Source organism: Pleurodeles waltl, chromosome 2_2 (assembly GCF_031143425.1).
Source record: "Pleurodeles waltl isolate 20211129_DDA chromosome 2_2, aPleWal1.hap1.20221129, whole genome shotgun sequence".
Classification (NCBI taxonomy): domain Eukaryota; kingdom Metazoa; phylum Chordata; class Amphibia; order Caudata; family Salamandridae; genus Pleurodeles; species Pleurodeles waltl.
The window spans coordinates 1,183,025,625-1,183,043,773 of record NC_090439.1 but is presented as its reverse complement, the minus strand read 5'-3'; the positions used below and the strand labels follow the sequence as shown (position 1 = coordinate 1,183,043,773).

At 45.5% G+C, this 18,149-nt stretch overlaps 1 protein-coding gene across 1 annotated transcript in view; it reads right to left on the bottom strand.

Moving 5' to 3' along the window:
- Window positions 1-1,091: 1,091 nt before the first annotated feature.
- Window positions 1,092-18,149, bottom strand: part of LOC138279142 (vomeronasal type-2 receptor 26-like) — a 65,426-nt gene continuing 48,368 nt past the window's right edge. Inside the window, exons 4-5 of the mRNA XM_069219375.1 lie at window positions 11,211-11,334; window positions 1,092-1,996 (exon numbers count right to left, since the gene is read on the bottom strand). Of these exons, the coding sequence (XP_069075476.1) occupies window positions 1,092-1,996; window positions 11,211-11,334 (1,029 nt within the window). The remainder of the gene's footprint in view (window positions 1,997-11,210; window positions 11,335-18,149) is intronic.

The following is an 18,149-nucleotide window of genomic DNA, read 5'->3' as shown; positions in this document are numbered from 1 at the left end:
TTCACATATTTATGAGATTTTCTAAAGCTGGGAGTGAATCAAAAGCCTAAGCCTCCCCAGGGGAGGTGTAAGTGAGGCACAAAGAGGAGAAATACCTTTATTTATCCTCATGTTTCCATGTGTGCTGTATTTTGCAGCACACATAGAAAGAAGAAAATGCCTATTGTGATTGTTTTTGTGCAGGAAGAATCATCGCTGCAATGCAGACACCCTTGGACCATGGAGGGAGGGTCCCTTTGTTGGCGCATGCAGGTTATTGAGCACCAGCACAGGGGAAAAGGACAGGAATACAACGTATCTCATAGATTGGGTGCATTTTCTTTTGATGCGGGGCAGTGCAATAAGCCCCTTAGTCTTTTGATGGATTGAACAAGGACACTGCCTAGAATAGAAGGTATTTCTTCCTCTGTGGAATACAGGTGAGCCTGAAGTCATAGGGAAGCAGATTTGGTTGGAGTGCCAACCTTTAGGGTGCATGACTGGTGGGACCTGTTCTTCTAAGCACTCTTGATTTTACGTCATATCCTTAGAACGCCTTGCTACACCCTTTGATGGTATGAGTGTAGCCAAGATACCACTGTGAGATTCTTCTGTGGACATAGTCTATCAGAGGCTGAGTCTGGGGAGCCACCTGTTTTTGTTGAAATGTTGTCACTGTTACTTTTGTGATGCTTTTCTACTGAGAAGGAATATTTACATACAAATATCTGCCTTCTTGACCTCAATAAAAACTTGGAGCATCTTTAATAAATCTGGCCGATGATGTCAAAGGGAAGCATGTATTTATTTCCCCACTGTCCCTTGACAGGTAAGCAGAGAATCAATGTCTGAACAGATACACCTGGACACAGAGTTTCACCTGTCTTATAATAGAGGAATTCTTTAATAAATAATTTAATGTTCACAAGATTTTTATTTCTTTGGAGCTCTTGCATAGTTCTGATGAGCAAAGCTAAGAAGCGTGTGTATGATCAGATTTATAGGACAAGAGATACTCTGTAGTAAGTAAAATATACATACTTTATGCATATCTGAGAAACGATATCCCTTTTAGTGCGTCATGCAGAGACACTTGACTGTCTCTCCAATGACTACATATTACTTTTCAGAACCAAATGTTGTCTGGTATTAATATCCATCCTAAATAGTATAATATAACATTTGGGGAAGAATATACAGCCCAGAAGTCCAGCGCTAGAAGCCAAGATGGCAAAGATCTCCACTGCCACCATGTTTCTGCCCTTCGTGCTGAGGTAAGCAGGGATGAAGGAGACCCAGACACTGCAGAACACCAGCATGCTGAATGTGATGAGCTTGGCCTCGTTGAATCTGTCAGGTAGGTTCCTGGCGAGAAAAGCCACCATGAAGCTGGAAAAGGCCAACAGGCCCATGTAACCAATCACACTGTAGAAGGCAGTGACAGATCCCTGGTCACACTGCAGGATCATCTTCCCAGTCTCAGACCGTGTGTCAGTGCCAGGGTGAGGTGGAAAGGTGAGGAGCCAAGACAGACAAATTGTCACTTCTCCCAGAGTACACAAGAGGACAATAGAGCCTGACACTCGGAACCCAAGCCAGTTACTCAATCTGCTCCCAGGCCTGGTGGCATTAAAAGCGATAACAACATTGATGGTTTTTGCTAAAACACAAGACACAGCAACAGTAAAAATAATCCCAAATGCAGCTTGCTGGATCAGACAGGTCCATGTCGCAGGATGTCCAATAATTAAGAGGGAGCATAGAAACGCCAACATCAAGGTGATGAGGAGTGCGATGCTGAGATCCCGGTTATTGGCCTTTACTATTGGTGTTTCTTGGTGTCTAATAAATATTCCCAGCACTATGGCAGTGATTATAGAGAAAGATACAGCTATGAAGGCCAATGTCACACCAAGAGTATCATTGTATGAGAGGAAAACTTTGGTTTTAGGTATGCAGCTATTCCTCCCATCATTGGGCCACTTGTCTTCAGGGCACTTCAGGCAGTTATCTGCATCTACGATTCAAAGATAATTAAACATTTGTAGAAAGAGAAACAATACATGTTCCATCAATCCTAAATGCAGCAGTATGTTGAATATGATGATTTGTACTGAGAGTTGAATATTTAAAGATAAATTATGTTAGAGAGGACATTTTTCATGCATATTCAAAATAATAGGTAGTCGCAATGCCCTTTGGCATCTGACTGCAGCACAGAGTCACAGAAACTCATTGGCCCTCTACTTTGCTTATCATTTAAGTAACACTTTCTTCATGAATGGAAAACAAACCCTAAACATTCTAATTCCAATCAAGTTCCAATCAGGCTGAAGTTTCAAGTTTATTTGTATTATGCACAGTTTGTTAAACCATTACATATGCATTTAAAATTCTTTCAAAGACTATCCATGACAATACAGTATGTCCATTAAAATGCCTTAAAAGAAAATAAGTGCATATAATCAAGTAGGGGTGTGCCCCACTGCAAGACAGGTAATATAAAACAAATCAATCATAATATTATTCTCAAAATATTAGAAATCAACCAATAGCCTTCTTCAAAGGGGATCCACTAAATATTTGTCCCCTAAATGATAATCAAGTAAATGGTCTAATTGTACTGTGCATGAATTGCAAGTCCCAGAGTGTAAAGAGTACCTGCTGCTTCCTAAAGGTTACTACTGTTCAGCCCTTGACTGGGAGCACGGGTCAGGGAAGAGGACGGTCAGGAGCTAGAATTTTACCAGCTCCTTGGGGATGAGGTTCACAAATCTCACAGCTTTCCATGCTAAATGCACTGAGTCCCCTCCCTGTAGGTGATTATAGAGGTCAGCATGATCTAATTTGCAAGGCTCTTAAAGATGGCCATTAGAGTCTTTGTCTGTGCATTAACAAAGCCAGACATACTCCCAATAGGTGCATCAGTGTGTCGCTGGTGAATCCGCAAAGTCCGCTCTCCTTGGTGGACCAGGACTGCTTCCAAAATGGCAGAAAGGTCTTTTGATGAGAACACACCAAGGTGTATTAGCATTCGGTCACATTTCTTTTCCTCAGAGAAATGAGAAAATAGATATGGCTTGGAACACCAAATAATATAGGATGGCATGACAACCCACGTATGGCATTTACTCGCTACCATGGCGTTGTCTGTGACAAATGAAAGTATGGCTGCTTTGTTGGTGAGTTGTTTGAAGACCGCATATACCATGGGGGCATGCCATGCTTTTTCTAGTGCAGCAATTGAGTGCTGTAATGCTGGGAGCACAGAATTTGTTTCATGGGACTGCCTTTAAATTTGCAGCTAGGTTTTAACCAAGTCTAAGTTCTGCCATTGGCCCACAAGGAAAATTTGGTCTGCCCTGCACTTGGGCCATGGGGCTGTCACTGTTGTCCGTGTATATGTTGAATAGACAGAATGCAAGGAAGCACCCATGTTTCAAGCCGATGTTGGTGTAAATTTTGTTGGTGGTTTGTGACCGTCCCCAAGCTTGGTTTGACCCCATGTGTTAGAATAGAGGTTGATGAGTGCCTCCAGCAGTATTGCCTGCACCCCCGCCTTTCTATTTTTTACCACAGCTGGGCCCTCTGGACTTTATCGAAAGCAGCTTTTAGGTTGATGATACAAGAGTAGAGCTTACTAGATTTGGTGATTGCTTGGTTAGCCAGAGAGCTCATCCTTGCTCTGAACCCTGTCTGGGTTTTCAGAACTATGATAGAACAATTGGCCCAGTGCTCTAACTCAATGAGAAGGTTTGCGGCATAGATCTTGGCTTCTCAATCTTTTAAGGTGACTAATCTGTAGGTTGAATGGTTTGAGAGCTCACCCATATATATATATATACATATTGGCAGAAAAATACTGTCTCACCAGGATTTGGGGATGGTGCTTGTTGCCACAAAATGGCTAAATAGGAGGTTAAAATGTGAAGTTGATAGGCTGGGATACTGAATAGCTCATTTGGGAAGCGATTGGACCCTGAAGACCCCTGAGACATGAGTCTTTTTAGAGACTGGGCTACCTGCTTGTGACTGATCAGAGGAAGGTCTGCCTCTCGTGCAAACACACTTTGCTACTAATCCCAGCTGGTCACGGCATGTGTTGGTTGTAGCGGGGGTCCTGGGCCACCTACTATAGTTGGTGGCAATATGTGTTGACCAGGCCCTTCAGTGATGCAACATTGTGGTACTGGATCCGGCTGTTGCCCAGTTTGTTTATTTCAGCCCCAAAGTATGCAGAGTTATTTTACTTGCTTTCATGAAGTAACTTAATATAGAGACATTTTTGTAACTTTGCTTCCTTTTACCTATTTTGCAAATTAAATCCTGGCTCGCTTGGCTACCCCGCAGGCAGGTGCATCTGAGCTCTCTGTTGAATTGTTTTTTCATGGTTTGTAGTCGAGGGGTGGACCATTCTGCCTTGCTCAAGCCAATGCCTTTGTTGCTTGGCGTTTTGGTGGGAAATTTTATGATGAAAACCTCCCATGCTTAAATGTGCACTATAATATAATTAGAACCCTGTGTTTCCCATGTGAAGCAGATGGTGATGAAGTCCTTCCATTTAAGGCACATTGAGTTGAACAACTAGGGGTTGAGAACAGGCCTTCTGCTTCGGGGGCTCGAGGAGTATTGAGCTCCAGGTTGAATGTTTGAATGAAGTGGTTTTATAGAGAAGTGGGTAACTTCCGTGGCTACGTAAGGGTTAGCCAATGGGTAGTCTAAAGTGGAGCCAGAGCTGTCTGTCACTCTAGTGAAGGCTGCTGGATTATCTGATGGGCTTTGCCCATTGAGTGAGTAAAAACCACTCATGTTAAAATCACCCGACAGCGATATAAATGCTTGTGATGCATTGAGATCAAGGCTTTAAGTAGACCAATGAAACTGTTGATCTCAGTGGCTCTGTGCTTCTGGGCTGGGTGGATATAAAGATTCACGATTATTCACATGGAATGATGAGCCACTGCAAGCTCAATGCACTGAATTGATAAGAGACCCAAATCCACCTCTTCGTGTGCCCACAAAATATCAGTTGAGATGTAAAGCAACAGACCCCCTTTAGACCTGCCTGTCTTTGCCTCTACTGTTGCTACCTTGAAATATTCCTTGAATCCCATGATTGGTGTTGGAGACTGCTGCCAGGTTTCCTGCAATAGTTGAATCTCATATTCACGTTGAAAGGATAATGAGTCACCTTCTCCCACCTTTGGACCAAGGCTGTTCATGTTCCAGGCACAGATTTTGCAAGGATTTGCCTTTGTTTGGGGGTGTGGTGGGAGCCCTCATACTGTCCTGGTTGGTCTGCTATTTAAGAACCTGACTTGATAGTGGCCATCAGGGTGGACTTGTTGCTGTATTGCCCTGCATGGAGATGATGGCCTCATTATTTGTAGTCCTTCCCTGACTGCTGTAGGGTGCTCTGAACTGATCGCCCCTTCCACAGACCTGTCATTGGTGGAGGTCGGAGCAGGATTCTGGGGTAGCAGGCTGTCATGGGTTTCCTCATTTGGATTCCCCATGATGAATTTTTTTTCATGGGCTGCCAGACTTACGCTGTGATGTTTTCGCCTCACCAGGTAATAGTGGTGATGTTGTACCCTGGTTGTTCGGAGTTGGGTCTGAATTCAACTGCTTCTCTATTTGTAGACCTAATGTGGTACAGACCTTGTAGTGCTTCGAGCAACCTTGGTACTGTGCTCGGGATTAAATGTAATGAAATCCCCTTGATTAACAATGAGGGATCAGCACGATTTTATAGTTTCCTGGTTTAGGCTACCCGCGCCTTGCGCTGTTCGCATGTGATGGGGGTGGTCGAGGATTTCACTGGCAGCCATGCTGGGATTTGGGAGGCTTTGGTTGCAGGGGAGAGTGCGAGTGTGGGCACCCTATCAGTGGGGAGAGACCATTTGCGGTTAGAATGATTGCCACTGCTTAGCTGCCCTTGGAGCCCCAAGGTAAGGCTGGTAGACGTGTTGTGTCGACGGAGGACTCCTGATTGTGTTTGGAGATCAGGTACTATCAAGGAGTGTCCGCTTTCCTCAGTAGACATGGCTAGGTCCCAGGCATCTGAGCGCTCCAGCGGCCCCCGAAATATCGGGTATGGACGGGTGATAGAAACTGTATTTTGGGCCTGCTCTGTGTCCATCTTCTTACCCAAATGGTGATATTGTGATTGGTGTAGGGTGAAATTAGCGATGTTTTTCACCTTTGTTTTTCTTGCTTTTATCAGCCGCTTACTTTCCCTCTTTAAGAGTGAGTGTTAAGTGCAGGTGGCAAGACCTCTCCTGGCTTTTCTTGTGCAGCTAGTTGGGTTGACAGGATGATAACTGATCCGTTAATTTGTGGTGCCTCTGTATGCAGTGCTGAATTTATTTCTGACTCCTCTTACGCAGGGGGTTGGAGCAATGTTCCTGTTACTGGACTCACGTGGCCACCTTGTTAAGCGCTAATCTACTGGTTGCCAGAGAAGCATCTAGTTTGGGACACCTTCTTTTATTCCAGTAGTTCTGAGAGTATTGTGGGGACTGTGGCAAGAGATTCCATGGCTGACTGAAGAACATTGACATGTATCATAAGCTGTGGCTGAATTGTGCTGTACTTTTCCTATCATGATGTTTAACTCCTGCAGATTATAGTTAGTTCCCTGGATATGCACAGCGAGTGTGTTGATAAGATTGACTTGTGTGTCCAGCTTGTAAGCATAATATGTTAGTGCTGATGAGATCACCTCCATGGGGCTTAATAGCTGGGGCCAAATGGCTGGGCCTGACATTTGGTTTATGGAGTCTAGAGCTAACCATTCTGTCTGACCCAGTGGGGTGGTAGCTGTGTCATTCTGGGCCCCTTTTACTTCAAGGAGGGTGCAGGTGGGATAGGGGGTCTTTTAGTCTGCCCCTCAACATGTGACCTGGGGTGGAAGCCTTCTTCCAGGGAGGAGTGAGGCCCTAGGGTTAAGGTATTTGGAGAGAGCCACATATTGTAATTGTGTTTTCGGGCTAAGGACGGAGAGGAGAAGAGCTGGTCAGTGAATGAGATATGCAACTGTTCAAACGGGCTAAAGAGCATCTCCCACCAAACTGAGGAGTTGTCTGGGGTCCCCTCCAGTGCGCTCTTGTTTAACCGGGTGTTTGACTGGTTTGTCCAGAGCAGCTGACATGTGTGCTGGGAGCTGGTCTGGTAAGACCCCAATCCAGCTGGGCTCCATGGGTCTCTCTGTGCAGAAGTGCTGCCAAGTCCATTGGGGTGCTTACTTTGAGGTGCTACTGTTTCATCTCATGTACTAGGACCTCTACCAGAAGATGGGCCCTGGCCTGGGTGACTGGATGTAACGTAGTGTGAAGGTCATTATGAGCTGACAAAGTATCACTGTAACCTTGACCGGTGTGCCTACACACCCTGTCAGATGTGGCTCTGGCTGTGGTTGATGATTGACCTTGCCTCTATGACTGAAGGTGATTCCTATTGTGTCCTTGTCCTTTGTCTGCTTGGTTTGCTTGGGCAAACTAAGCACTTTGCGAGTGGCTGTTAGAAAGTCAATTATCTTGGCTCTTCTTGATGCCGGTGGCTTGGAGCAAGAGGTTGATGGTGTGGACTTGCTGTCCTCCCTAACAGAGTCCATAGAGTCATGGACTGGAACTGAGGCAGGTGGCATCAGGGAGCACACTTCCTTGTAAATATGCCCCTCTATGTCACATTACTGTCCTCACCTTGTGATGGCACAGAATGCGCTGCCTTGCACCAATGTAGGCAATGAAGTTGGGAGAAGATTCCAGAAGGATACTTTGACGTTCCTGGAGTTTCCTGCCTCCCTTGCCCTGATTCCTGGCTGGCTGTACTGACAATACAGGGTCATGAAGCCTACTTTGTGGTATCAGAGCACAGACTATTCAGGTGCCAGTGGGGCTGTGCTTAGCTCCGCCTCCTGCATCAAGCCAGTTAATGGGCCATTCAGGCTCAGCTAATCCCACTATCCCACTATTGATAATCCCAATATTGGGTGACTTGCCTGGAGGGAATTTATAAAATCCGTATTGTCAGTTACAGCCAATCATATGACCTAAGATAGGCTATAGGCACAGAGGGCTAACGACAGGAAAAGGCCAACTATCTAAAAGTGCATTTTCAAACTTAGAATGAGAGATCTGACTTTACCTGGGTTTATTGTTACAAATTCATAGATACCAAACATGATATATGTACCACCTGTGGTTTAGAAATGATAGTTTATGAAATATAATAAGTAATTCACAGAAGTAAAAAAATGAGTTTTTCAATACTAGGACATGTAAAACTAAAACAAACGTGTCCTACCTACTAATTACACAGCACCCTAGCCTATGTGCTACCTCGGGTGACTTATATGTAAAGAAAGGTGATTTTAAGCCTTGGAAAAGGGTTTTAAATGCAAAGCCGACATGGCAGTAGGACACTGCATTCAGGATGCAATGGCAGGTTTGGGACATGTTTCAAAGTGCTACTTAAGTGGGTGCTACAATAAGTATTGGAGGCCCACCGGTAGCATTTAATTTGCAGGCCATGGGTGTATGGTATACCACTTTACTTGAGAAGTACATGTAAAATAAATATGGCAATCAGATATATGCCAATCAAATCATGTCTTAGTAACAGAGCACTTGTGCTTTAGCACTGATTAGCAGTTGTAAAGTGCACAGAGTCCTAAGGCCAACAGGAAAAATCTAGGAAAAAGTAGGAGGAGAAAGGCTAAACATTTGGAAGTTACCCTGTAGAGAAGAACATTTCTAACAGATACATATGAATAAGGCACAGTAATACAGTATATCCCTGTATTAGTTCCTGTGTGGGGCCCCCCTTAGTCTTCATTCATCGATGCTTGATGCCACAGCTATATTGAGTACATCCAATGTTATTTACCATTGGAATTGTACTAACATACATCCTTCTCTGCTCCTGTTTGGCTAAATCAATTTTTATTGGCCTTACTAAACCAATGTTAAAATATGTCTGCATACTCCCTAAAACCTGGTAAAATTGGCTTCGCCTGATTTGCATATTTAATTTTGCCTTTTAAAGTGGTATACCAGCGGAGCTTGCACCATGAGAAAGGTGCCTCCCCAGTAAATTGCACCAACAAGGCTACCCTCTTCTACACTTAGTTTTCCTGTTTTAGGGGCACTGAGCAAACTAGAATGAGTTCACTGTGTTCAAGGCCTCAGGGTACCAAAGGAGAAGAGGTGCAAGAGGAGAAGACCCAATCCTGACTGCTGGCTTGATGCAAAAGGCCCTAGAGAACAGCATGGGGCTGGCAGCAGATACCTGAAATGGGGTATTGCCGCTGTGCAGTGCCCCTGCCCCCAACCTACCAGCTGCCTCTGACAAGTGATGGCGGGAGGTGTTGGTGGTGCAAGCAACATTGGCGTTCAACTGCAGAGTAACGGCCTTAGCTGTCCGACCATGCTAAGCACTTCCAAATTCAGGTGCATATTATCAGATCAGGCAGGCGGCACTATGCCACACGCGGAACTCCGCGGAATTCCAAAGAGTTTTTAACCAACTCAGTGGAATTCCGCAGAGTAGAACTCTGTGCGCTCTGCCAGGGCCTAGTAATTATCATAATGAAACTCTGAAACATATCATCTGTGTCTGCCCAGATTCAAGTGACTTTCAAAGAAAATTTGTATTGTCTTGTTTCAGGAAGCAATCACTGTGCACTGTAAAGGATGCCACCACAGCTTGCACTCAGTTACAAACAAACGCCTTTAGCAGGAAACAAATAGCTATCTGGTTGTAACATATAAAAGACTCAAATCAAATGACAATGTAAATAATGGGCATGCTAAGGCAAAGGACTAAGGCCCATAATTATAGCTTATGGTGCCATTTACGCAGCCTTGCGCCAGTGCAGGCCCCCTTGCACCATGGTTCAAGGGGGCCTTTGATGTAGGCATGCTTGCTTTTGTGCAGGAAGGGTCACTTCACAAGGACAATCCTTAGAGGTATTTTCCTCTTTCCACGTGTGCTGAAGAATGCAGCACACATAGAAAGAGGAAAACATGAGGAGAAACACAAATATTTCTCCTTGTTGATTCTTTCCTGGAGAGGGTACGGTTTTGGCTTTTTTCCATGTTTACAGGTTCTTGTAAATGTGAGAATGCATCCAAATCCATAAATGCTGCATGTGAGCACCCATGGAAATGCCCCATGGTGCACAGTAATTCAACACAATGAGATGTGCTGCATTGCATTACTCACGATTTCTGAAGCCACGCAGGGCCAATCAAGTTGGCCTTGTACGGCTTCATAATTCTCACTTAAGGTTTGCGTAGCTCTCGCACCAGGTTGAATAATGCAAGGCAATTCAAACACGTCAGAATATGCCCCTAAATGTGATGCTTTGAAGGGGGATAAGCTGAATTATTGTTAATATTGTCTGTTTATGTATTCAGCTAACAAGTTCAATTTCTATGTGTTAATTATTTTTTTCTATATTGTAATGGATTGTTAAAACATTTTTACAACAAATACTACAAACATAGCTCTAGATAGTATAGAGGAAGAGGGACATGTCCGTGCACACTAGGCCAAAGGACAGAGAGCTGATCACTTGTCTACACAGGATTAGGAAGTGAAAGTAACAATAAGAAGACAAGCATCAAACAGACAGAAGTGTTTGAACAATGAGGACACATTCTTGATGCTCTGCAGCAACAAGACACATAGGCACAAATGCCAGCAGTGAGACAACTAAATTAGTATTAGTTCAATGGATTCAGTTATTCCTTATATAAATCATCCCATGGAGGATCACCAGCATCAAGTAGAACTCGCAGCCAACAACAAGTTCTGATGGACCGCAAGTGGACCATTGTTGGCAGCAAGTCCTGGTCAACTCGGGTGACCACTTGTTCTCCTTCTCACAATATCTTCCCTTCTCAGCACTGCACCCTCATCGCTCCCACTAATGTCTATGTGTATCACAGAGAACATGTTTTAAGGCTTTGGAATGACAATGCCTTTGGAATCCATTTTTGCAGTATAATTGCTTCTGAGTAGTAACAGGTCTGCATTCATGACACAGACATGTGATGAAATGAGACCCACATACCTCTTGGTTAAATCTGTCCATCCAATGTTTCAGCATCTTTGAAATATTATTTCAAGTGTCAAACAATTCATTTGTATAAAAACACCTACTCATATGTGTACTTTGACACAACTGGACTCTGTTTTGCAAGAACTATAAAGTATCCTCTCACCAGTCCTATTTGAAAACTCTCCTTCGGCACAGTGCACACAGTCAAAGCAGCAGATGGGCCTCCCCTCTATTGAAGCTTTTCGGTACCCAGGGAGGCAGCTCTCACTGCAGACAGAGCGAGGAATCTGTGAGGAAAGAGAGAAGAAAGGAACATCAGATACAAAGACGGAGGGCCCAGGTGGGTAGCTCTAACTGCAAACAAAGTGAGGGATCTGTGCGATATGAGGGAATAAAGGAGTATTAGATGTAAACTCTGATGGCACAGAGGGGCAGCTCTCACTGCATACAGAGCAAGGGATCTGTGAGGAAAGAGGGAATAAATAAGCATTAGATGTAAAGTCTGAAGCCCCAGGGAAGCAGCCCTCACTGCAGACACAGTAAGGGATCTGTGAGGAAAAAGGGAATTAAAGAGCATTAGATGTAAAGTATAAGGGCCAGGGGGGGCGCTCTCATTGCAGGCAGAGTGAGGAATCTGTAAGGAAAGAGGCTCTCAGTTTCCAGTTACACGTAGTGAGTGACCTACGACGATACGGAAGCGATACTCTGCAGCACTTCCGGTTCCGGTTCATGCGGAGCAGAGCGGAGCGGCAGCAGCAGCGGTCCCGCTGAAAACTGGCCGCTCGCCGCTTGCCACTGGTGTGCTCCGCCAGCACGGGCCAGCACGGGCCAGCACGGGCCAGCACGGGCGGCAGGCCCAGGATCCTGCCCGCAGCAGCCCGCAGCAGTCAGTGTCAGTGTGGCAGCGGCCGTCGGTGTGCACAGAAGCGTGCACAGAGGAGCCCCGCAGCAGCGTCCTCTCCCCTTTGCGGACCCCCGCGGAAGCGGCCCGATCGCGGGTGCGGCTTGCGCGGAGCATAGGTGGGGGCTACAATTTATGGTGGCAAAAGAAAAGAAAAGAGGGACACCCTTCAAGGACGGTGTACCGGGTGTCCAGTCCAGGCCAGGCTTCAGGGCATCAGCTACCGGCCCTCTACACCAGGTGCGGCCCATGACGTGACCCCCAGCACCAGCAAGAGGCAAGCGAGCAGGTGAGCAGCAGTGGGCAGGGGGCTAAGGGGAGGCAAGAAGGGCAAGAAGGGCAACAAGGCGGGAAGAAGCTGGTCCAGTCTCTGGTGCGGCCCGGTTCCACTGCCAGGACGTGCAGCACCCCTCGCTCCCACCCATCCTGGTAGTCTCACCTGGTAGTCAGTGGCCCCAACACACCCACCTTACTCCTTACCCCGGCCCCTCCACCACCCTTCCACATTGCTCAGGGACCCCACATGCCTGGGTAGCCCGGGCAGGAGCAGGAGGGATCAACAATGACCGGCACGGTCTGGCACTTCTGGACTCTCTGTGCCCCCCAGGACCCAAGCCCCCAAAAGCTTCAAATTCCCCCTGAGGGTTACCTTCATTGCACCCTCAGAAAACAACGTACGTTAAAGTAAAAATGTCTTCTTGGAGGACGGCATCCTCAACTGCCTCAAAATAATAAAAGGCACAACAAGGCACAACAAGGCCTATCTTTCCCACTCAGCCCGCCCAAAATCACCCCGCTCTAAGACAGCAAAATGTAACTACCATGAGATCAGGCAAAGCTCGAGGCAGTATTATCAACCATCCGGCAAAACAAGGTAAGAGAAAAAGGAAAGGAGACCTGGCTCTGGATGAAGCGACCCCAAAAAGGAGAGCAAGCAGCGAACAGCATCTCCCCCTCCCATGCAGGAGGCATAATCTAACAAACGGCTCACGTGGGGGAGGCGACCAAAACTCCAGGATGGAAGAAATGAACTGGGGAGAGCCCGGCTTTTGGAAATCGATGACCAGGTCGGAGGGGGCTCCAGAGTCCGTAGTCTCTCCCAAGCATCGCAAGATAACCGACTACTTCACTACTGCTGGAATCTGCGCCGTCAGAAAAAGGATCGATTCCCTGGCTCCATCCCAAACAAGTGTTGGAGAAAAACCCCATCCTGCCAAGACCGGCAACAGCAAGGAAGCAACGAAAAGAAACTCAGGATGAATCCACCTCCTCCCCTCCCCCTATCGCCAACAGTTGTGATCAGGAAAAATCACCCTATGAAAGTAGATGCATCAAGCACAGTCCAGGAAGACGCAGTACCAGCTACTCCTACATCTGGATCTCTCTACAATCCTAGGCAAGACTTAACTCCATGCAATAAATCCCTAGACGCCACTAAGTACCAATGGACATCTAGTCCAGCTTAGCTACCCATCCTGGCTCAGAACTGGTGGCAATCGCAGAACATTTAGAACAAGAATCTCAGGAAGGTGGCCAATTCTGCCAAAGTCTGAAACTCCACTCTTTTCCAACGTACGACTGTGAAAAAGAAGAACAGGACATCTGGGTTATAGAACAGGTCTTTATAAGCAATGGCAGAAACAGTGACAGCCGCACAGAAAGCCCCCCATAAAACAACAATAAATAAAGTATTATCAAGTGGTAACCAAGAGCCCGACTTAAATAGACGAGCCCCAGTGGCGGTCAGGTCAGAAGAAATGTGGGCTGCAATCCTAAATTCAATGCAAGCAACAGTCATGGCACTGCAATTTCACTCAAATAAAATGGACATTCAAGTTGACTTGCTAAATACCCTGGCAGTATTTGTCTCTGGGATTGACAGTAAGTTAGAAAAATTAAACACACTTATAACAAGGGCGCAATCAATCATTCTAATGACTTTACAATCTGTTCCTGTAAGGAGGTAGTAGAAAAGACATCTCAACTGCGCAAATCATAGAGAGAATACTTTAAGAAATCTGCTTCACCCAAAAAGAGGAACATACGGGCACTAAACCACTCTCCACCATGCTCAATTCTACACCAAGGGAGCAGGAACAAGAGAAGCAGCAGCCCCTTTCCTCCCTAGCGCCCGTTTCACTGACTATAAGTGAGCAGAGATTGTTGGCTGACAGCCGCCACCTAGCAAGTGCTAGTATGGAACTCATGGAGAATCATCCTCCGCTACAGTCCATCAATAAGCCTGGGAATCCTGAGTTTCCCACAACCCGGACCCTTTCAAAAAGAGAACGTAAGCGGGAAAGGAAGGGAAGGAAGTCCGCACAACTTCGTCAACAAATTGCCATAAAAAGTACTGATACTAGCCTAAAGGAACCACCTAAAGACCAAGCGACGTCAAATGGAGGGTGTAATAGAAACATTACTACCCACATAAATACATGCTCTAACACAATAGTAGATGTGATGACACTCCCCGCCTCAACAGACAATACCAATCCAACAAAGTCCCCTCTGAGGCCACCCGCAGCAATTGGCTTATCAACAAACTTAAGACCAAGCCCCACAAGGGGCCAGCAGAGTACAAAACCAAAACCCATCACGCCTGCGCTGCCCCCCCCAACTAACATGGGTTAATGTGGGCAGCAAGGGACACAAGACTGCCACGGGTCAGTGGGAAGATGGGTATAAGGAGCAAAACCGGTAAACAGAGCAAAATCAGTCACTTATAACAGACACGAATACCCAGGAGTCTATTCTCCAGTTACTCTGGATTCCAGAATTCACCTCTAGGTCCTCCACAGACATTCTTAATCGCTCTTCTATCTTAAGAATCATAAAAGCCTTATCGGATCTCCAGTTTGTAGCCTCGGAGGACCTCGCAGCAATAAAATGTATTCATGCAAGAGGCAACCAACACACGGATCCAACACTCACCATCTTCTTGGCCCCAGATATCCCAAAGCGGATCTTGAAAAGAAAGGACCTATTGAAAGCCTGGGGCATTGAGGTGACCATCTTCAAAGGAGAGCGCTATCCAACTCCGTTACTAGCCTCACAATACCTGGGAAATCCCAAAGGCACATGGTAGGTTTGGAAAGGAGTACATTAGGCCAGCAGACCCATTGAAGAAAAGCCCAATGAGAAAAGTCCACCTAAGCACCCGCTGACAGTCCAAGTATGGAGAGAAGAAGGGAGGGAAAGAGTGGTCTTGGGGCAACAAATATCTTCAGAAAGGGAATGGGCAGCGACACATTTATCCCTAAGACCGATGGGCACCAATTGAATAAGTAAGGATCAACCCGCACACAGCACATTATCCATTTGCTCCTGGAATGTCGGTGGCCTACGGGCAAAACTGGAGGATCCTGCAGTAATACATTTCTTCAGTTCCTTCAACATTTTACTCCTACAGGAAACCTGGGCAATGGAATCAATACCGATAATGGGATTCATGGAATATCTTAGCCCAGCAACGAAAACAAATAGGCCCAGTAGGCCGAAGGGAGGCTTAGCCATCCACGTCAGTACGTGCCTTTTGGTAAAAATCTCTGAGCATAAGGAAGAAGACCAACCCGCTCAATTACTCCGGCTAGACGATTGGGGGAAAAACACACAGGAACCATTGATTCTGGATAACATATACATCAATCCAAAAAAAATAAAAAATGGAAGCAAACAAAGTGTTAACTCAGTTATTAAGGATAGAAAGCACAGTAAGATCAGCCAAACCCTCCCAAAAAAACTCAGGAAAGACAAAATAGGGGAGAATTTTATACGCACTTGTGAATCAGTAGGCCTCTTTGTGCTAAACGGATGGAAGTGCCCCGATATTCCACCGGCTTGGACAAGATTCTCCAGGAAATCGGTCTCCTATTTAGACTACACTTTGGTGTCCCTGGCCATATATAAGTTAGTAAACTCTTTTACCATCATGGACCACACGGAGAGTGATCATAAGTCACAGGTATTTGGAATCTGTGCATCACCACAAAAACCAGAGAAAGTGGTAGCCCTAAACGGGGCATTGGACACCGAAAATCTTAAGCGCCTCAAATGGTCCTCTGACACCATTGAAAGTCAGGCAGAAGAGGCCCTACGAAAGTTAGAATCATTGACCACAAGTGGGGCAAAGTTGACAACAGTCTGGGAGAATTTTGCCCTCGACCTCATAAAAAAATATTCTTTAAGTAACACGAGAAAGGAAGCACAATTGAATCACCTCCAAAGTTCACGTTTACCGCTGCCAGTGCGCAAAAGGAAAGCAGCCGTATGTAAACTGTTAAGATAACTGCGCCCAGAAATGCCAGATAATGGATCGATATTGACCGCTCTGAGAGAGCAAAGGAAATTGTATAAAAGGGATCTATGGAGCGTTAAAAAAAAGCCAACAGGAGGTCCTGTGGGCCAAACTACATTTTGCGACCAAAACATCTGACTCCAAAAGATTTTGGAAAATCATCAATACAATAGAAAAAGGTGCAAAAGCAGGCAATAATGCAAACATTACAGAGGAAGTATGGGTATCCCATTTAAAGTCCCATCTAAAAGAACTGACCAGCGAAGAAGGCCCCTCAAATTCAGGGGCACATGATTGGCTGGGAACACAGCGTCCATGAAGCTTTGAAAATTACGGCACCAGAACTATTAAAACTTATTGGAAAGTCACAAACGGACTGCGCCCCCAGCCCTAATGGCTTACCGCAAGCATTTTCCAAACAAGAAACTGAAAGATAGGCCAATTTCCTGGCTGCAATGTTCAATGATGTGCTCACAACAGGCAGCGTCCCGGCATCCTGGAAAGGCTTAATAATCCACCCCATATATAAGGGTGGGAGCGCGCTCTCCCCAAGCAACTACAGACTAATCGCTCTTTTAGACGTTGACCTCAAGTACTTTTCCTGCTGTGTGCTACAACATCTAGAAGCCTGGATTACAGATAACAATATTCTGCCCTTTAATCAAACTGGCTTCACCAAGCACCAAGGAACATTAACAAATCTTATGGGGCTAGGTCTGATCATGAACAGAGCAAAAGCAAAGGGGACTCCAACCTATTTATGTTTTGTTGACTTTAAAGCTGCTTTTGACTGTGTCTCCTGTGGCAAATTGTGGGCCAAACTATTACTGTGGGGGTTGCCACATCTTATTTTAAATGCCATCAAAATGATATTTTCTGATACTTGGGTGAAGGTTAAATTGGGGGAAGGCTCTCATCTATCCAAGGCAGTTAAAACAACAGTGGGTGTGAAGCAAGGCTGTGTATTGGCCCCAACACTCTTCAACCTGTACATAGCAGATCTCCCCACCATGTTAAATGGTCATTCATCCCACTCTCCCTCATTGGGCGGTCAACAAGTATCCAATCTGCTATATGCAGATGATCTACTATTAATCAGTAACACCAGAATAGGCATGCAGAATTTGTTAAAGGCATTAGAAGAATACTCAGGATCTAATGATTTAGAAATCAATCAGAAAAAATCTAAAATGATTACCTTAAACCATAGGCCAACCAGCCAATGTAAATGGCATATGAATGGGAAAATCCTAGAGGAAGTAACATCATATAGATACCTAGGATTTGTGGTGGACGCTAGAGGTAATTTCACACCACAAAAAGAAGCAATAAAAAACAAGATGCAGGCCCTTACTTAAGCAGCTAGCAAACTAAATCTGTGGTCATGCTCTGAACCCATTAACAGCTGTAATGAGAACGAAACTACTTCCAACTATCACCCATGGGACCGAAATAATGAGGGGGATGGAAGTAGGTCTACTGGATAAGCTTCTGATAAAGACCTATAAGCGCGTTTTTCGGCTCCCTGGGCGTGCTTCGCCAGCCCAGGTCAGACTGAAATTCATGCTGGTCAAACTGTCGTTAGCCCGACCCGTGGCATATATTAAATGCTGCTACAAATTGAGCTGCGCTCCAAAAGGGTCTTTAGCCAATCTAGTCTGGCTGGAAATTATCCTAGAAAGAGGGAACTGCAACTACATAAGGTATCTAGAAAAAAGTAAGAGTCTTTTAAACTTAGATGAGGTATGGGACCGGTCTCTACCGATCCCCGTTTTTAATAAAGCCGTGAGTAAAGCACGTAAATTACAGAGCTGGCTAGAAGATAGGGTCTCATTGACCAAAAGGGAGCATAGTTGGTTGATCCTTAACTCCTACAAAACGTTTAAAGAATCACTACTGATGGC